Raw genomic sequence first — 21452 nt, forward strand, 5'->3', positions numbered from 1 at the left:
TAGTTAATGAGTCTCTAGGAGGAAAATATAGGCCATAAAATAAAGTTACAGACACCGATATCTGAAAACTCCTGTGTAACCCTCAATTTTATCTATGGCTACCAAAGGAAAAATACAGCATACAGAATACTTCCCTTTGATTTAACCCCAAGACCTAATATTCTTCCGAAATACAGTTAAAATAATATTTGAGCAATGAAGTAAAAGTTAAGCACTTTTTTGAACGCAAAAGGCGAGGAACATAAAATAACGTAAAGTTACAGAAGTTCTCTAAACCCTTCAATAACCTCGTTTTTCACCAACAGAATGATGGGAAAGGTCAAAACATGACCTAACTTGTCCCGCCGTTTTCAAATTTGACGACTTACTAGTCAGTCGTACCAGAAAACATTAGTATTTTCTTATTTTGCACTCCTAGATTCAAGATTTCACCGCCAGAATGAAAACAAAGAAGCTGAGTCTCGTGGTGGCGGCGTGTAACAACATGGGGATCGGTGTGGACGGCAAGATACCCTGGACTCTGAGGTAACATAACTGCCCCCCTCCCCAACTGTATAACTGGTTTTGGGTCCGTAGACTCTAAAACTTGACGACTTGCGCCCCACTCCTAACCCTACAGCTTTTTTTTAGATCCCCTGGACAATAAAAGTTGTCAGTTTGTAAAATCTGTCCTTTTCTGTACATAGAATTAGTAGTACGTTGATGAAGGTTAGATATCCAGGTAATAAGATACGCCAAAAATAGTTACCCAAGCAACTGGATAAAATTTTGAAACAGTCAGACGTTTCAGACAGCATCTGCTATCTTTCGCCAGTGACTACAGAAAGATCTGGTAGAACAGGTTTTATACCTAGAGTTTTGGAGTTTTGGTATAAAACCTAGTTCTACCAGATCTTTCTTTAGTCACTCACTCACTCACTGACGAAAGATAGCGGATGCTGTCTGAAACGTCTGACGGTCTCTGACCGTTTCAAAATTTTATCCAGCTGCTTGAGTAACTACTTTTGGAGAATTAGTTGTAGTTCACAACTTGTATCAGCTACTGTAGGCCCTGCCCATAACATGTTACGGCTTCTGTATGATTCAGCACTGTTTATATACATGTATAACTGAGTAAGGTTTAGAGTCTAAGTTATGATGCCATTTTTCTGTCCATGAAAGGGGCGACATGAAGTTCTTCAGCAAACTTACATCTGGGACAGAAGAAGAAGGTAAATTAATTATTATTTTAAGTCATAACTTGTAAAGTAAACATAATTTTACTGCTTGGTTTGATCAGGTACGGTCAAAGCCGTCTAAAGTTATTCCATAGGAACTGCACAAGAGGGCCTGCATGCCTTTTTTTATTAAGTGTAGCGAGCTGTTTTAATTCACCGTTAATCGTAGCTAGCCCGCTCTTATTCAACGTTAACTTAAGCGTTGTCAGTAAATTATTTCAGCGTGATAAGTCACTTTTATTCTAGGTAGCACGTTATTTGTTATCCTGCATTCCTTGCCAAGTGTTATTGACAAATTAATCGTATTGCTAAGTTTAAAGCCAGATTGCCAAAAAGTCACAATGTTACGGAGTGTCCGGTTGTGTAGGTGTTCACAGACTAGTTTCACCAGACACCCCATAAAGATATAAAGGTAATACAATGGAACAATCCAATTAAATCATTTCCAGAACCCTTTGCAGTAACAAATCAAATGAATGTTATTATAGGTGTCAACCATTAACGTTGCCAGACCTCCTGAATTTACCGTTAAGCCATAGCCATTGCCTTGCTATGTTACCAGGGAAACAGAATGCCGTGGTGATGGGGAGGAAGACCTGGTTCTCCATCCCTGACCGCTTCAGGCCTCTCCCCAAGAGACTCAATGTTGTCTTGAGTCGGAATCTCACGTAAGTACTATATTAACAATGTGATTAGATCAGATAATAGGCAAATGTACATGATTAGTAGATGTAATAGTTGTATGTACTAGTAGTGCTTTACATGTTTGTGGTACTTTGTTTGCCAAGATTTATCCAACAAACTGAAAACAAATTGTCACATTAGACTGGTGACGATTTAGCCAAGACTATGCTAAAGGCTATGGGACTGCCTTTACCTACCTTTTACCTTCATACATGTAGCCATTATTCTTAATGCTTGGGACATTGGGAAAAAAAATCTAAAAGACCACTAGATACTGGTCACATTGGCCAGGTCATCTTAAGATAGAGGGAGTCACTAGTACAGGTTTGACTTTGCTGATCTTACATGTGTCTTACTTTTTCTCTCTGCCTAACTATATCTGTGTGGATGTAATACTGCAGAACACCACCAGAGGGCGCCCATCACCTAGCAGGAAGCCTGGAGGAGGCAGTGAAGCTGTTGAATGAATCTCCAGTGGTAGACACTATTGACAAAGTCTTCATCATTGGAGGGAATTCAGTCTACAAGGTCTATATCTTCTTTGTCCTTTATTACTCTATTGATAAACACGTTATAGCAGATACTTTATGTGCTGTTATTTTCTTTGAGACTTTACCATCTGTAAAAGCATTACACACTCTCAGGTTACTGTATAAACTGGAGAGATATGAGAAAAATTTAAATGTAAACACAAACTAAAGATGTACATTTGTAATGACAATTTATGCCAAAAAGCAGTAACTCAAGCAGCTGGATATGATTTTGGAAAATTCCAAAACCATATCCAGTTGCTTGAGTAACTGCTATTTGGCATATCTTATTACCTGGATGTCTAACCTTCATCGACGTATTTGTTACGATAGATTCAATATAGTTCCTGATTTTGGAAGTGTTTAACATATAGATATTTTGCATTTGGGAATGCATCTCATTATGTATAAGCAGCAACACCTGTGCTGCATTGCTATGTGAACCAGTCAGAATTGCCTTGAAGAAGGTGACATATGGTCACCGAAACGTTGGTGGAATAAATCTCTTGGTTGTGTTAAAAGAGTCTTTTTATTCAGTGACTTACCAACCTGATGAGACTATTCACAGATGTTTAACATATACTACTCTGTTCCATGTTTTGACATGTTTTAGGATGCCATGCTTCACCCCTGCTGTCACAGAGTTTACCTTACCAGAGTGTACCAGGACGTCCACTGTGACACATTCTTCCCAAATATGGATGATACCTTCAAACTCGTCAGGTCAGTATTTGTGTTTGTTTGTTTGTTTGGGTGGGTCTGTATTTGTGTGTTTGTGTTTCTTTGTATGTGTGTCTGTTCTTCTGTGTTTGTATGTTTCTTGGTGTTTGTGTTTTTCTGCAATTCCAATAAACACTGACGTGAGTGAAGCTTTGGCATACATGTACATCCTCAGTGTTGCTATTTCTGTCTGTGGGACTGAAAGCTTGCAAAATATTGAAGAAAGCTTAAATTAGCTAACTTGTATTTTTGTCATTTGCTTTCATATAGTGACGATGGAATTCCCTCCGAGGTACAGGAAGAAAACGGCATTCAATATAAGTATGAGGTTTATGAGAAGGTTGCATGAGTGGGCCCAGTTTGCTACCTTGGGGAACACAGGATGGTACTTTTGTGTGTACACTTGTTGCACTTTACATGCATGTTATGGAGAGAGCCATTGATAAAGTATAGCTTACATGTGAGTATAACTATAATAAGCAATGAGTGTCTTGGATGACATGGTCATCTGAGATTTTCTTGTAAGACTATATTAAGGTCCCATGTATTGGAGAGCATTAAACCTTTGTATGTAAAAGGTATCATTTTGTAAAAATGGAGCTAATTGATTCATAAGCATACAACCCTGTCTTAACTTGCTATTCTATTGAACCATCTGAAATTGTCTTTACTTCATTAACATATCCAGAGGTTTCGTATAAAAACCTAGTTCTACCTGATCTGTCCTTAGTCACTGACGAAAGATAGCGGATGCTATCTGAAACGTCTGACTGTTTAAAAATTTTATCCAGTTGCTTGAGTAACTATTTTTGGCGTACAATGAGACGATAACAAATAAGATACATTTTTCACTTTATTTAGTAGCTTGATATGTATTAAACAGGTGTCTATGCTTAACATGCATGATTAAATTACTTTTGGAGGATTCCATTGGTATTGGACATAACTCGCTTATATTTAATTGTCTGGTACGATAATGAAATGATCTTTAATACACTGTCTTTATGGCTGATATCATCTTCTATATGGTCTGAAATTGAGTGGAATACCATATCAGGCTACACGTTATTCATAACATTCGTCAATAAATTAACAATACTCAACTCCTTAATTATACATAGACATGTAGTTGTATATACTTACATGTACTAGTTGCATTGTAGAATTGATTGCAACATTTTGATATAAAAGTTAGCTCTTTTCCAACTTGATATGACTAAGCTGTCCAACAATATGTACATGTAGCCAAATTCTCTTCTGGAGAATTTCTTATGAAGGCGCATTAGACCTTGTACGTCCTTATGATCGGACTCGACACGGCAGAATATTTCAAAGATATAACTGCTTGGGATTTTGAATAAAAAGGCTGGTACAATCATGTTAAAGTTACTGTTAAGATTACAATTCAACAATAGACATGCATTGTACAAGCACAACGTCAGTGACACTTGCATATCAATAGAGCCACTAATTGGTAATACAAGTAGTACAGGTTTTGAAATTATAACACATCTATTGTGCTTACTAATGGACAATGTATTTTCATGGAAGCTTGATCATAAGTATTCATTACCTTAAGTTACGATGTATGTAGTAATCATTTTTGTGATATACATATCGGATTCTGCGATCCTGCATATTTGTAGTTGGACATGCCTGTTCTAAGTAAAATGACTAGATAGCATTGTTTAGGATGCTGCTACAAGGTTGGATCTTCAATACACAAATATTTCATAACTTTATGATTATACTATGTACAGTGCAACATGCATTCCCTTTTTGTTTAAACGCTCGTATTACAATAGTATTACCTATATATGGGTGCCCATGTGTTAATCAAAACAAGGAAACAAAAAAATCTCTTCTCCATACTTTGGCTTTGCCATGTATCTTAGCGAGTTTCATTTCTAACAGACTTGGAGCCTTTATTGAAGTAAGATGTTAATTGCAAAGAAAATACTGTTTGTCAATTTATGATGTCATAATTTACATAAAACTCACTCATTTATACATCAACTATTTTTCTAGTGTTCACAACATGGCATTTCTGAATCCTTCCTTAGAGCAAGAGTCCATCTTAAATCAAATCAACAAACATGTTTATGATTAAGTTGTCGTAGTCTGCTTGCCACATGTCTGAGTGTAACTTAGCCATTTAAATTTTGCAGAGTGTAAATGCCCTAAACCAGATCAGTTTTAACGCAGTGAACTCGCAACAAACAAGAAATATCAGCTCTTATTTACTTCAAAGTGACTCAAAAGGCGCTACAATACTTCAACGAGGTTGGTAAGTCAATGGCTTTTGGAGTACTTTTCACTTAACCAAAGAAAATTACCAGCCATGCCATTGGGCAATGATGACTGATACTATCTCTCGCCGCTAGATGGCGCAGTGACGAAAAACTGCGGTCCCAAACGTGACTAAGTCTGTACCCCCCCTCGTTTTGGTTGTGTAAAAAGAACTCTAATATCCATCGATTTACAAACCTGATGAAACACGGCTAGCAACACGGCTTAAAGGTACATCTTTACAGTTACAGCTAATTGAAAAGGTACGGCGGAATGGCACTCAATCTTTTGTCGTTCTGTTGTCTAGAGCTCGGGGAGAGTTTTTTTGGTGAAGGTTTTGGTGCACTTCTTACCGGAATATCTTCCGCTTGAGCCCTGCCACCCAGAGTACGCCCCGACCGACTCAGTTTCGGACTAGGTTTGGGAGAGGACGTGCCTGTCCGACTGTATTGGTTCACTGGTGGAAATCGAACTCCTCTTGCATTGGCACTTACTTTTTGCGCGGCACGTTTGAGTTCAGGGGTATTGTTTTGAGGTGGACTATTTGATGGTGAGGTCCCTCCGCTGCTACATGGGGAGCCCGCAGTGGCAGACTTTCCTTGGACCTTCTTGAATTCGTAGAAGGACGACATGGAAAGCGATCGTCTCCGCACGCTCAAGTCGCCTGTGAATCCTTCGTCCTCCTCGTCGTCTGACACAGTCGTCCCTTCTTCTATCTCTTTAAGTCTTGGCAATATCTTCCGACTCATCTGCCAAACGACACTGCTCTGTAGATCCACCAACTCCGGCCGTTTCCGTAACGGAACGTCCCGATGGCAGATCTCGAAGCTTCCCGACAGACCGCCGACGTCAGCTTCGGCAGACTTCGTCACCTTCGCCTGCTCGTGACTGTGATCGTGCAGCGCGAGTTCCGACAAGATCTTGCGCCCCCTAGCAACACGGCTTCTCTTTGCAGCTTCCTTTCGTCTGACAACAGGTGAGAGGAAGAGAAGGTCCGGGGTTCGGGCTCTCAGGCTTTCACTGGCGTATTGTTGGGCGGTCTGGTACTCAATGTGGTCCCGTAGACTGACGTTAGCTTTCCCCTCACACACAAGTACACGGCAACAGTCCATGTACCCCAACTTAGCCGCCTGGATCAGTGGAGTCATACCTAAAGGGAGACAAAATATTCAATTCTTAGTAAGTAACCATCCTGTTAAATTGTGCCACTATGTAATCTAGAAGAATCTCTAGATTTTAAAGGTTACTTTTTATAGGAGGTCATGGGGCCATTAATGGCATAGTATTGACGATACATATAGCTCAACATCGTGCACTTTCAAACATTTATAAACAATATATTTGGTTGTAGATTTCGTCCATTCTATTGTATGTTTTTGTTTGCAAAACCCTATTTTGATCAATTTAATGTTAAATAAATAAATAGATAGATAAATAAACACAATTATACATTTTTGTGGTGACTGACTATTGAAAAGGTTTTTCCAACAATGTTCCTACCTTGAAGGTTAGCTCGATCCACGTCCAATCGGAACCTTTTGAAGAGTGCTATGAGTTTGGAGATGAGGGCGACATTCCCCACCCTAGCGGCGTGGATCAGTACTGTATTCTCCTCATTGTCTGGTATACCTGCAGCAGACATATCAAATGATTCTGTCAAACACTGTGTATAGAGAGACTGTGCAGAAAAAAGACAGTTTTTTCATTAGCTCAACTGGGCACCAGAAGTGCACTGTATAAAAGTTGAAAATAACAACAAAGCCTTTTTGAGGCCGTAGGGCCAGTAGGTTGTTATCCACTGTGTCTAGGCTACGGTGCGGTACTACTACAAGTTTTGGAAGGCGGAGCCCATCCCTCTCCTTCTACCGCCCTTTACCTCCCCAACTGACGATAGGTACTCATTTTTACACCAGGGTGGAGTGAGGAAAGTTGTGTTTAGTGTCTTTCTTAACGACACGTTATCGGTGGCATGTCAGAGGATACGGACCCAGGACTTCTGGGTTCTGGGCCAAACATCCTAACCATTACTCCAGCACATCGCCACAGCCTTGTCCTGGGCTGGCCCGAAAAGGCCCCGGATGTATTACCCGATTGTTTTGCCGGGCGCTGAGAAGGTAAACACACACCTATCGTGTTACTATTTACCCGACACAGTTAATGGGACACGCTACAAACGTCTTTCACGCCCCGGTATACATTCATTTAGCATGGTTGTCAATTCAAACTTTCAATGGTAGTATGGTAAAACGTTCAAATACGGCGGAACGAAAAACGGGAATATTTGTGGGTGCTGTTATTCTTTTCCAACTTGCTGAAGTCGAGAAAAGAAGGGACACACGGCAAATGTCTTTCACGCCCCAGTATACATTCATTTAGCATGGTTGTCAATTCAAACTTTCAATGGTAGTATGGTAAAAATGTTTAAACACAGCAGAACGAAAACCGGGAATATTTGTGGGAACTGCTTTTTTTCCAACCTGCTGAAGTCAAGAAAAGAAGGTACACACGGCAAATGTCTTTTACGCCCCAGTATACATTCATTTAGCATGGTCGTCAAAACTAGTACTTGCAATGGTGTTATGGTAAAACGTTCAAATACGGCGGAACGAAAACAGGCAATGTTTGTGGGAACTGTTATTCCCTTTCTAACTCACTCAACAAAAGAAAAAACAAGACATTCATGTGTGTCTGAAAAAAGTGGTGTCAACTAACAACAGGAAAAAAAACACAACTGAACGAAAACCATGAATATTCTACTGTTGTTATCCCTTTTCCGACTAACTCAGAAAGATTAGAGAAAAAAATGAAAGACCAATGTTTGTTTAAACAACTATGGAATGATTATTCACAATGTACCAGTCTGCTTTGATGTTTTATTTGCAAGTTCTTTTTTTGCAAGTTCTTGCCCGAGGGCTAATTGCAACATGAAACAATGCATAGAAAGGGTATACTGTACAGATAGTGCGAGTTAACAATGTTGACAAGTGGAACAAATGGCTATTTTAAGAACTACTACGGAATATAATCTACGCTTTTTTGGGTTTGACTTCTTTTTTGGAAGCAGTGGAAGACATGCAACGGAAAATCTTTCAGCCGAACTGCGGCCGTATTATTGTTTCTGACCTGGAGGTCTTTGACTTTGGAAAAACAAAACAAATTGTCGTTGTACGAAGCCGCCATGACTTTGCAAAACGTTGTTGACAAAACTGTCCAGCGATAGCAATCGAGAGAGACAATAGAATTTTAGTCGTTCGCTGTGTCTGTAGTGCAAAGTCATGTACTGAATGGATTGATGCTTCCAAAACAGTGGCTCTGTTCGTGCCAAAGTAGTGTACACTTGGACTCTAGTTCTGTTTGTGGTCTCTGCTCCTTTACCTCCTGCTAAGTTCTGGAAGCACGCAACCCCCCTGGACATCTATAGAAAACATAGTTCATTACCAAGGTTAAAGGCCTTCAATGTAATGTCCTTGCCCTTAGGACAGAATACTGTAAATCGCTTTAAGTTCGCAGGGATTTAATTTCGCGGTAGGGCGAAAATGGAGTGTTCGCGATGGTTTTAAGTTCATCGTAACAGGTGCCTCCAATACATCATAACACTACAACATACAGACCAAGGGGTGGGTGGGTGGAAGACAATAGAACGTTTTGCGGTGGTGGTTTTAAGACCGCGAACTTAAAACCACCGCTGGAACTTAGCAATGTATAGCTACCTCAGGTGTTTGGACCTACTATACTGTTATTGGGTATATGGATGCTATAATTGTGGACACAGCATTTAAACTGTTGCACTGATATACGTGTCTTCAAAATTACACAGACATTGCTGTAAAAGTGCCCATGTTTCTTGAATCACGGGTTAATCTTTGATAAGCCCTCTGAGTGTTTTTATTTGGAGAGGCTCTTGCCTATGTCTATGTGTCTAATAACAATACCGGACAAGACGGAGGACGCCACAAACTAACTGCTACTTCTAACCCACGGAGTCATATATCTGTAATCTGCATAAAATGACGTCAAAGAAGCCATGGGTTCACTCCTTTTTTTTAACGATCTCTCCCAATGCAAGGTCGTAAGAGGCCACTTCTCGGCATTGAACTAATGTGGCATAGGTGAGAGACAGCGGTGTGTGTTTGTTTTGAAGGTTTGTAAGTTGTATTCGGGGGGAAAGCAGTGGGCTAGGAGGGAATTCCAGAGTTTTGCAGTTCGTAGAAGAAAGCTTTTACGGTAGAATGACAAAGACTCGTGCCGTATAGGAGAAAAGCAATTAGAGAAATTCCAATTCTTTGTGTCGGAAAGTACAGTTAGATTGTTACCTTCACCAGAAGGTTATGTTTTCGGTTCTGCCATGGTGGGGTCGCTACGGATGCATGTGTGTTTGATCACTTTGATATTAAGACCATAAACTCAAGAAGCTGTGGATGGATGGTCATGGCATTTGATAGGTGGGAAGGTAAGACGAAGATCAAGTTCGAGAATGCGCATCCTGGCGGCTTTCTACGGTACTACAGCGGAAAGTTTGAGCTCTCATTTCTGGAAGTGCTAGCGTCGTGACTTTTGATGGGTGGTTAGCCATTGTTCTTTATATGAAGACAAGTCAGTCGTACCGCTAGCAAATCACAACATAGCGAGACGGAAGACGCTACAGGCTATCTGCCACTTTCGAAGTCCAAATTTGCATTAAGTGACGTCATAGAAGTAGTGGATCATAATATATTTATATTTTACTCTACAAAGCCCCTGGTGAGGCATCTCGAATCATTCCTTGACAAAGACTGGTACCATACAGTCTGAAATTTTCTCTCCCAACTGTCGGACATTTCTTAAGTCCGGCTAACACCGTCTCACCTGGGTTAAGGTCAGGTTCATCCGCCAGTAGCCACACGACCGCCTCACGTTCCTTGATGCACGCATGCGCCAGGACCGTCCTGCCCATGGAGTCCTGGGTATTGAGGTCCACCCCCCGACTGAGTAGACTGTTGCACAGTTCTCTCCGCTGTTTTTCCGTGACGTCACAATGACACAACTACGGGGAAATCAGTTATTGTTGTTATTTACTTATTTATTATCCGTGGAATATTTGCAAACAAAGAGGACATAAAAGATATATATTTATAGGTGATATTTAACGGTTCTTGGTGGATGTCAATGTGCAAATGTTGGCACATTGGCGCACCAAATCCGTAGTGTGTTTTTTGGTCTTTTTTGGCACACATTTTAACACATTAGCCGGTGGGCGTCATTCCGCCGTCAGGGAAAGTCGTGTAAAGTGCCTTTCCCAGTCAGTGCTCTAGCTCATCTAGTTTGTCATCCAACTATTTCTTAATCAGCAAAATGGAAAATATTTTTTGGTGACGCCTCAGGGGCGGGGTATTTATGAAATTGTACTCACCCGCATGATTGGCGTCTGTCCGTGATGGTTCTCGTCTGGTAAATCCACAATGAAACTGTCCTCTTCCACCAGTGCTTTTAACGCTTCAAAGTTCGCGTTCTTCATCGCCTCTCTCCATCTAGTGTTCTGTTTCTCCTGCGCGGTCACCACGGTTCGGTGTGTCTTCACGGCAGTTCTAGGGGTGGAACTCGAGTTCTGGGCGGTGGACTTGTTCGCCGCCCGCCGCATGGGGTTGGCGTGAGACCCCGGTCGCTGCACGGGGTCCGCTAAGTGTTTGTCGTCATGCTTTTTCTTAACCGGCGCATGGTGGTTGGTGTGAGAATATCTGTGTTCCATACCCAACAGAAGCGCGCACATCTCTCCACACTTCTACAGATGTGTCAAGAAATAGACCCAACGCCTGCTGTCCGATGGACGCTTTTGGCGACGCCTCAGTGGCGAAGCCTGTAGTGTGGTATTGTTGTCCTTGTGTTTGATTTTGTACAGGATTCACATGTCACACGTCTGATGTGCCAGCATATTACATCATCTGCGGAAATAAACAACGAAAATAATGAGTTTCTGACATCCACTTATGCGTTGTCCTATGTGTATGATACAGGAATTATCACATTTGAGTTATCCAGTTGAATTTGCACACACACACACACACACACACACACACACACACACACACACACACACACACACACACACACACACACACACACACAGTCGGTATATGTCCAGTTTTATACACCAGCATGTATGAAAGAATAACTTTATTGCACAACAATTGTATAAGATACAATGTACAAAGTATTTCAACTTCTTTCTTACAGACATTTTGTAAAATAATCTCCACGAGACAAGAGACAAAAATGGCATGGATGACACACCTTTGACCTCGTCATGACTAAAGTATGTCAAGAATCTAGTTAAAGGAAACGTGCCGCCCACCCAAAAGACTCGCCTTGGGCGTGTAATGCTAGTGTCACATTTCTAAACCAGTCGTGCTGTTTGTAGGAATTAAAAATAAAATCATATACTAGTATCAAGAAATATAAAAAGATCATGCTCATGGCTTATCATTTTGTACGTTTGTGTGTTTTGCTTTCTTTTTTATATCATACTTTTTGTTCCCATCCTTGGGATGTTTGGAAATCTGACCGTAGAATTAGTCAGACAGAAAGACAAAGGAAGGTATGCGACATGTGCACGAGGAAGTGAAGCCACATCCTTTAAGCTTACACAATCTTCCTATAGCCTCGTGTGTTGTGTAATTCCATAATAAACAAAAAAAGGGTCAATCAACTTTTGGATATAGTTAGACATTAGCTCGATGAATTTCGATATTATGGACATTTGAGGACTACTGAAAAAACAACAACATATGATTTGATTGTTGAAGAAATAGCAAAGACTTGTATCAAATTTCTCAGGGCAAATATTGTGTGTTTGCCTGGATCCGTATTTGTTAAGGAATTCGAACAGTAGAAATTCTAAAGACCGTCCGCATCTACGCACCGTCATTTGTAGCCCACGTGTATGTGTGTAATTTAGAAACTCCCTATAGCGGCATAGTTATTGGACCTTTACACTTGAAACGGGCCTAAACCGGCTTCACAACATAGGGCTAGCTATGTGGAAAACCAACAAGCGTGTATATCCGGCTCGGTGTTCAAAATTCACTCTTCACTACCATCTAAAGTGCCTCAGTCTCAATTAAATCCACCTTGCGCTCATTAATATTCTTATACTCACAACCTCGATCTCCGCCTTCGCAAAGAAAACATCTATAGTTCCGTGAACAACCTTCGAAACGTTGGTAGACCAAAATAATGTTCTTGTACAACACAAATCTAACACCATGTTACGTAAGTAATAGAATTCACGTAAGCTCTTTGGAAGGTACTAGTAGCTGTACTAGTACCAAGACGTCGGCCAGGTAGATTAAGATAACCGTATTTTCACCCAAAAAAAACAAACATCTTAAGCAGAACACAAAACGTAGAACACATGTTCTAAATGACCACATATGCAAAGAAATTTGAACTCCCATGCGTATACTATAAACGTACCGTACTTGTGAAATGTTTCCACCATCCTTAGTGAAACTTTGTGTTCACGAAAACTTCTTATAGTACAGGAATCGTCACTGGTAGTGTAGTATGATAACCGTATTTTCACACAAAAACATCTAAAGCAGAACACAAAACGTAGAAAACACATGTTCTAATTGACCACATATTTTACGAAATGTTAACTCCCATGCGTATACTATAAACGTACCGTACTTGTGAAATGTTTCCAAGATCCTTAATGAAACTTCATGTCCACGAAAACTCCTTATAGTATTGGAATATTCAGCATTTTACGCACGCAATTTCTAGGCTGTGTTACTCGCTCACGTTCCCGCTCTACTACTGCCAAGCCCCTGCGTTAGGTAGTCAACAAAACTCTCCGATAACAGGTGGCATTCAGACACAACAAAGCGGACCCGCTACCCGACACCCCTACCCGACCGTCGCGGGGTGACGCTGACCCCTGGACCAACCACGTGAGCACGGGTCACTTCCTACGTCCACAAATTTCCCCTACAACCGTTTTCTGTCCAGTGTCAAACGCATTTTTAAAATCATGGTAAATTTGGTTGTTAAAACACTGCAAAGGCGTAACCGTGAACGACCAAGAAAATACAGAAAATGTACAGTCAATTTACAGTAAATCTACAGTAAGAGCTCGAATTCGCCAAACCACTACAGATCCGTGTTTACATTCGTAGCTCTACAATTCCCGCCTTTTTTCTTTGCACGCACAGCTTATCCCAGTGTATGCATACATTTGAATAATCTACAAAATACACTCTCTTGCGCACTCAAAATAAACCGTGTTACCGTTTCAAATTGGACGTAGTATTTGTTACAATATATAGCGTAAACATGAGTGGATTATGGGTTGATAATTAACCACGCTGTGCGGTGTTTTTGAGAGAAGTCACGTAGACATTCTAGGCTGGAGTGTTGACCTTCACAGCGCTTGTCCCCTCCTAGGTAAACAGTCTTTAGAAACGCGGCCGTTGTTGACGTACAGCCAGTGACAGGCGACACCCTTAGAACAGGCCTCTGAGAAGTCACCGCTAGTTCAAGTGTGTACAAGGACGTGTTTTGGCGGGATTTCTCAGACAAGTCTTACAGACTTGAAAAAACAACATCGGAAAATCATCTTGTTTTTGTCTACTTAAGACGAAATTCGATTAACATGGCAATATGTGCATTTTTTATTGACAAATAAAATGGATTAGAAAAAGCAAATGACTAGAAATACATGTTGGTGTTGTTACATTTTATCGTGCTTTTCCAGCCGGCAAATGACATGCGTGCACAAATAAACTCGAGAACTTATCTGTTCAAGTCTCAAACGACACAATAAGAGTAACGTTAATCGCTTAATGTTTCAATACATAGATATATGTATATAAAGATAGATGTACCAGTAGTTGTATATATGCCAGGGGAGAGATTGTAATCTGGCAGAAGAGATCCCAATTGGAGTCTGTGAATTTAAAGACATTCCCTTAAAACACAGTCAGGACTTTTCAACTTAGATTCATGTCACTTTAGATCAATGGATAAACTTGAAATGTAGGATTCCTAAGTGAAAAACCATCCCACCACATTCCTACCATCCTGATCTGAGACTCTGTCGAGAGGATCTCTACCTGTACTCGTATAATCGGCGATTCTATCACATCGCAGTCTACCATAACATATATGAATTGTAATAAAAACCATTATCATTAATAGATGAACACATATTGATATAGATATCGATAGATAGATGCTATTAGATATAGATGAATAGATAGCTATAAGATAGGTAAACTTGTAGATAGATAGATAGATAGATGGATAGATTTGACACCCCATAGCCGGGACACCAGGCAACCTATTAGTAAGTTTATCTTATCTCCTAGCTCTTTTAAGAGGCTGTTAACAATCGTGTGATAACCCTTGTGACGTCTAGACCATACAGTGACGTCACACTGTGCAATCTATGTGACAACAAAAACACCCATCTAACATAGCTACAATCTAAAAGGTAAATTTAAAGCTGGAGGTAGTTCCATAGCATTTTTCATGCCGCAGGGGCAGTGGGTTGTTATCCACTGTGTCTGTGGCATGATACATGTATTTGGAAGCGGAGCCAATCCCTCTCCTTTCACTGCCTCTTACCTCCCCACCGAAGTCGGGTACCTACATATTTCTACTCCTAGGTAGATTGAGGAAAGTGCACGTGCCTTTCCCAATAACAAATACAACGAAGTATGAAAACAAGGCAGAGCCCATCCCTCTTCTTATAGCACTTTTACCTCCCCAACCGATGCCATGTACCCATTTTTACACCTGGGTGAAGCGAGGAAAGTCGTGTAAAGTGCCTTTCCCAAGGACACAATGTCTAACCAGAAATATACCAGCTACAATCTAGTAGACCTCAATAACAAATACAACGAAGTGTAAAAACAAGGCAGAGCCCATCCCTTTCTTACAGCACTTTTACCTCCCCAACCGAAGTCGTGTACCCATTTTTACACCTGGGTAGATTGAGGAAAGTCGTGTTTAGTGCCTTTCCCAAGGACACAATGTCTAACCAGAAATATACCAGCTACAATCTAGTAGACCTCAATAACAAATACAACGAAGTATGAAACAAGGCAGAGCCCATCCCTCTCCTTACACCACTTTTACCTCCCAAACCGAAGTCAGGTACCCATTTTTACACATGTGTGGAGTGAGGAAAGTCGTGTAAAGTGCACACATGTTTCTCAATGACATAACGTCAGAAATGCCAGCTACAATCTTGCAAACCTCAATAGCAAACATAACGAAGTATAAAAACAAGTCAAACCGAAGCCAGCTGCAGGTACCCATTTTTACACATGTGTGGAGTGAGGAAAGTCGTGTAAAATGCACGTCCCTTTTCCAAGGACACAACCTCTATCTAGAAATACCAGCTATAATCTTGCGGACCCCAATAACAAATACAGCGGAGAAATAAAAACATGAGTTGGATCCAAACCTGGAAAAATGCCAGTTGGTTACACCTGTTTCTCTGGCTCCGATCGTTTACTTCAAAAGATCAGCTCTTCAAAATTTCATCTCACTATAGACAAACACCGTGCCAGTCTACAGTCACGATCTACTAACATTATTACAGACAATATCCTATACTGTAAACAGTACGGATGGCTTAATTGCACTCTGTGACGTTTTGGGTAAATAGCGTTGTGAGAAATGTTTGTTGTGGGCAAACATCCTGAGGTTTTCGTGTCCCTGAACAATGTTGACGTTATTTTGTAGCCTTGTTACGTATCTGAGGTCGTGTGCGTTGAGCAGAAAATTGTAGAGTAAAAAACTCTGCAAATTCATTTTACACCATGTATAAGACACCATGATATATGAGTTATTACATTGCGTATAAGCTTTGTAACACGTTTTCAAATGTATGCATGAAGCATTTATCGCTATTATATAGCGTTACGGTATTCTCTGAGGACTGTTAATGGCATGTATGTTATACGTAAGTTTGTTTATACAAGCGTCCCGCTTCAAAATAGCTCAAAATATTATGTTTTCGGCCTTTTTCTATGGCTATCTTTTTAGATCTTTGTGGTAGGAATTGCACGTTTTAGTTACAAAAATTAGTACATACTTGAGTGTATTTCTATTCAGGTACCGTACCGGTACATTGATGTTCCGGTATTTTGGACCTGTACCTTAAAGATTTTCACGGTTTCGTACCGGTACATAACTCAAGCTTACCTTGTTAGATACAGTCCCCCGCTATCACCCAGCAATGTAACAGCTCCGACCCTAATGTAGCGCACTAGTTCGTGCCGATAACAAATCAGCAAATTAGATTAGAGAGTATGACTGTCACGCGGGGCGTTTGGAGCTGAGCCAAGAGTTGGAGTACAATAAAGGGAGGAAAGGAGTGGAGTGATCGAATGTAAACAACTGGTGATGTTATTGTACACGGTGTTAAGGGGGTTTCCTGGGACTTGGCAGAAATCCAGATATTTTCACTGTCAGGACTTTTTAGGACCTTCCCACAACCTTGGTCGGCGGTTGGTTGGGGAGCAGTGGGCTCAGTATTAGGCCAAGCCTCGGTGTTTTGTGTCGGCAATGTCACAACTATTTCACCACTTGCACAACTATGTGACGACTCACTCACAACACACACACACACACGAAAATATAACCTTCTTGGTGAAGGTAATTAAGTTTGTTTAAACTTACGGCGTTAAGGGTTTTTTCTGTGATTCAGCATAAAGCCAGATATTTTTTCACTGTCAGGGCTTAGCATATGCCGGACCTTCACACGACCTTGCTGCCCCTGACCACTCCCAACTAAGGTTGGCGGTCGGTTGGGGAGCAGTCGGCTCAGTCTAATATAGGCCAAGCCTCGGTATTTTGTGACGGCATTGTCACAACTATTTTATGACTTACGACAGCATATCGTTAGCTCACGACTCACTCACAATACTCACATACACACACGAAAACATAACCTTTTGTAAGGTAATTACGTTTGTTGAAAGATATGGTGTTAAGGGGGTTTCCTGTGATTTGGCAAAAAGCCAGATATTGTTTCACTGTCAGGGCCTCACACATATACACGGGACCTTCCCACGACCTTGCTGTCCTGGCCACTCCCAAAGTCCCAAGATTGGCGGTTGGTTGGTTGGTTGGTTGGTTGGTTGGTTGGTTGGTTGGTTGGTTGGTTGGTTGGTTAGTTGGGGAGCAGTCGGCCCAGTATAATACAGGCCAAGCCTCAATACATTTGTAACGGCGATGTCACAACTATTTCACGACTTGCGCATGACAGCATATGGTTGGCTCACGACTCACTCACAACCGAGCCCCTGAATGCTTTCGGACCTACTCCCGACCACCCAGACTTCTAGTCGAAGAGTACCGACTCCCTCCAGACTGATTACCAGCCGTTTTCTAACTTTAATTTCTCACGAATTAAAATGATCGCTGCTGCAGTAACTTACGTGGCATAATATCACTTCATACACACGAACAGTGGGCTGAAAGAGACAGATAGCCTGTGACGCCCTCCGTCTATGTTCAAGCATGCCTAGTGGTGCGACTTGATTGATATGAGTGGTCGGGTTGTTTTGGAACTTTCTCTGTACGTGGCATGACGCCAAGCTGACTGTGTTATAGTGTTTAACATTCCACCGGAGTTCTGACAACGTCACGAACGCAATATTGACATATGGATACCTGTAACATGGGGTGATTATGAAGAAAAATTACCACGTAATTACGGTCACAGGCTAGACCCCAAAATACACAGTGTGTGTCGGTGTGTGTTTGATAACAGCATTACCCGAGAAGTCGTGGATGGATCTTTATAATATTTGGTATGAAGGTAGGGGTTGCCAAGAGGGAGAAACGAATAGATGATTAGATCCCTAGCGTCTTTCTATGGTACTACAGCGGAACTTCCCGCTTTGATATCTCGTGTTGCGGACATGCAACGGTCGTGATTTTGAGTGGTGGATATGTCTTGGAACAGACAGTAAGTGGTGTAGGTTCCTAGCAGATTTCTTTAGAACTGCAGTGGGTCATTGGTTATGCAGATAGGAACCAAATTTGCCTTAGTAATGAGAAATTGACATAGTTGTAAATGACTGGAAATTCATATCATGATATGTAAAAAGCAAACATTGTTAAACATCAATTATGCAAACCATGGTCTTGATGACATAGTTACTATGGACATGAAAAAATGCCAATTTGACCCCCAGTATCAACTCAGTAAAAACTGCTTCCAGATAGAGTGTTTTAAAACGTTCCCCATCCCAGTAAATATATTTAGGCTACGACAAGTAATTTTTATGGATGACGTCCTTTGGAGACCCTAAATCTAATGCGAGAGCGCGAAAAAAAACAAGAAGGGCCGAAAAAAAACAAGATGCCTAGATTTGAAACATAATAGTCGACGACGACGCATGTTAGGACACAAATTGAATGAGAGAACACAGTGTAACAACTAACAATTTTTTTATTCATCAGGAAAACAGCAATAATTTGAATAAATCAGTTGAAGTTGAACAGCAGTTGTTGTCCTGTTTCTTTCCATATCCCATTGATTTTGCAGGCCTGCAGAAACATAGTACATTAAAAAGGAACTCTTTGGTCATAGTTACAGGCAGCGGAATTTCTTGTTTTTTTTTTCTGGGAATAGACCAAAATCAATGCGCGGGCGGACGTCATCCATAAAAATTACTTGATGTAGCCTTAGCTCGATAACTTGGAATGCACAACCGTAATAAAGGTGTGCGCAGAAAACCGGTTATTCCTCTGAACCAATCATCAATCAGTTTAAAACGTATCCAAAAATAACCGACCCCCCAGATTGACCGTTTAAAACGTTTTGAACAATTAGCAACCCCCAGATTGACTGTTTTGGGAGGTAAGTATATATAAGCCGGCTATAGGGAGAATATTTTCATGTGGAGTTTGACCACCATAGGGTTTCATTTGCATGCACAATTGTTAACCTTACCGTGGACTGACTTATCTGGCGACTATTCCTTATTTTGGCGGATTCTAGGATCCATACCCCCTTAAAGTAAGGCCTGGTAGAGGCTAGAACATAAGAAACTAATCTTGAAGGCAGGCCTAGGGGTTCTGAAGTCTTACCTTTGATTTCTCGCGGATCTTAAGATACAAGTCACCCGGTTCACTTTTGTTCCATTGCCTGGTGCTTCAATACATGGATTGACCTACTTTGTTGATGTATTTAAAGTATTACATTATTCTCATCCGCCCTTAAGCAAAACTGTCTCCTCTTTAAGAGATTATTGCGTTACGCTAATATGATGATGAATATATATGATACTTGCTTTATATTTCTTGTAAGGGTGGCTACTTACATTAATAGAGGACTATCCTCTGGTCTTAAATTGTTTGACGTCACGGCAATTAATTGCTAATTTCTTTGACGTCACGACCGTTGCTAATTATTCCCACAAAAGAGCACATTGTAAACATTTTTGGTCGCGGTTTTAGCAAATTCTTCTCGGACAATTGATTTAAAGATAACATAGATGTTTTCAGAATGTGCCAAATTTGTACATCAATGATACAGGAAATTTCACTCTATGTGTACTTCATAATAATCACTAACAGTCACGTCATTTCACAATCTATATGAGTGTGTACATGTACAAGGTAGGTGATAAGGGTAAGGGTTGTCAGTTTTAGAATGTACACATTGTCATCTTGACCTACGTGCGCTAGCACGGGGATGTTGCCCACTGCCCACGAAAGAAAGTAAAAAGCTTCTGCGCAGGGCACAGAACACTTCTTGGACACAACATGCTACTCTCGAAACAATTTATGGAAGTCTTCCACGGCTGTCTCAAAAGCTCACCCATCGTCGAGTAAAATTTGCTGGACACTGCTGTCGAGCCAAGCAGGAAATAGTTTCAGGCGTCCTTCTATGGAAACCAAGGGGCCGAGTGCACTGCAGAAGTTTGACTTTTACTGACAGTTTAGTTAGAGACACTGGGATTGCATATGAACACTTAGGGCAAATGACGCTGGATAGGGCAATATGGAGTGATGTATGTACTTGTTTAGTCCCGGCCGATAGATAGATAGAAAGTAAAAACATGATCTGGACTGAGAGCTGCTGTAACATAAGTTACACACATGTGAGCTCTGAAACCATTTCCAAATTGTGAAACAAACATAATTGTTGAATTTTGTGTTAAGCCATGTGTTTTGCTGCACGAAGCTTTGAGGCGTGTGTAGAGAAACATATCTGTATCCTACCACTACAATGTTGTTGTTTAGAGCCATATGCATGGCTCTTACAGCGTGTAAACAAATAGATATTTCCCCTCGGAGCGCTGTCAGTCCGCGATTCGGATTCCAAAAGAACGAAACAGCACATACCTTCGGGCTACATCTTCTTCTGTGGCTCTTCTTTCCTTGTTTCAGTACATTTCCTGCTGTTTTCTTCTGTATCTTGTCTCAGAATCTGTGTCTATCGACTGTTCTGTTGCATTATTATCACAGGACGCGAAATTAAGACAGAACGTAGGCTCTACCTGACGGTTGTTGTAAGTGCCGGATTCTTGTTGTTCTGTTTAAATGAGAAAGTGACCGAACAGGTCACAGCGCAAGTAATAACCCATTATGGGCTTAACTCTCGTAATCTAATGTAATTATTCAAGGTAGTCACGCAGAAAACACGCCTAATGCTATATATGGGTTTCACTGGCGTGTATGTTATCGTAATGGGCGTCCCCTGGCGACTTATCAAGTCATTGCAATGTCTCTAGGGATAGCCCATGGTTATCAGTTTATCAAAGTGAGGTTGATTGCTTTCTTTTGTCCGACAATTGTCTAAATTCGACTCCGCCCATTCCTTTCAATACTGTACAAACCATCTCCTTACAGTTACTGGCCTCGGAAAATAGACTCCTTTTGTGATTACTGATATCTACTGACTGATACTTATCAACTCAGTAAAATGTGTGCGTCACTGAATTCTCAAGAGAGAGGTCAACACTAGAGACTTTTTACATGACGTTATCTCGAAGGAAACAGTCGTGAA

The 21452-nt window shown here is 40.9% G+C and overlaps 2 protein-coding genes across 8 annotated transcripts; one reads left to right on the forward strand and one right to left on the reverse strand.

Moving 5' to 3' along the window:
• Positions 1 to 329: 329 nt before the first annotated feature.
• LOC136425090 (dihydrofolate reductase-like) lies at positions 330 to 5022 on the forward strand. The gene is made up of 6 exons (XM_066413874.1): positions 330 to 525; positions 1162 to 1211; positions 1780 to 1885; positions 2303 to 2429; positions 3045 to 3154; positions 3422 to 5022. Exons 1-6 carry the CDS (start codon positions 440 to 442, stop codon positions 3498 to 3500), a joined length of 558 nt encoding a protein of 185 aa, XP_066269971.1. The 5' UTR covers positions 330 to 439; the 3' UTR covers positions 3501 to 5022.
• Positions 3987 to 20937, reverse strand: LOC136425089 (uncharacterized). 7 transcript variants are annotated; one of them, XM_066413871.1, is made up of 5 exons: positions 20789 to 20937; positions 10830 to 11358; positions 10286 to 10463; positions 6941 to 7069; positions 3987 to 6590 (listed from the first exon to the last, which is right to left on the reverse strand). In XM_066413871.1, exons 2-5 carry the CDS (start codon positions 11184 to 11186, stop codon positions 5692 to 5694), a joined length of 1563 nt encoding a protein of 520 aa, XP_066269968.1. In that variant the 5' UTR covers positions 11187 to 11358; positions 20789 to 20937; the 3' UTR covers positions 3987 to 5691. The 7 variants fall into 7 exon arrangements, with proteins under 7 accessions (XP_066269968.1, XP_066269967.1, XP_066269970.1 ...); XM_066413870.1 differs by lacking the exon at positions 20789 to 20937 and adding an exon at positions 16631 to 16745; XM_066413873.1 differs by lacking the exon at positions 20789 to 20937 and adding an exon at positions 15888 to 16014.
• Positions 20938 to 21452: the final 515 nt, after the last annotated feature.

The sequence above is a fragment of the Branchiostoma lanceolatum genome, chromosome 19, assembly GCF_035083965.1.
Source record: "Branchiostoma lanceolatum isolate klBraLanc5 chromosome 19, klBraLanc5.hap2, whole genome shotgun sequence".
NCBI lineage: Eukaryota > Metazoa > Chordata > Leptocardii > Amphioxiformes > Branchiostomatidae > Branchiostoma > Branchiostoma lanceolatum.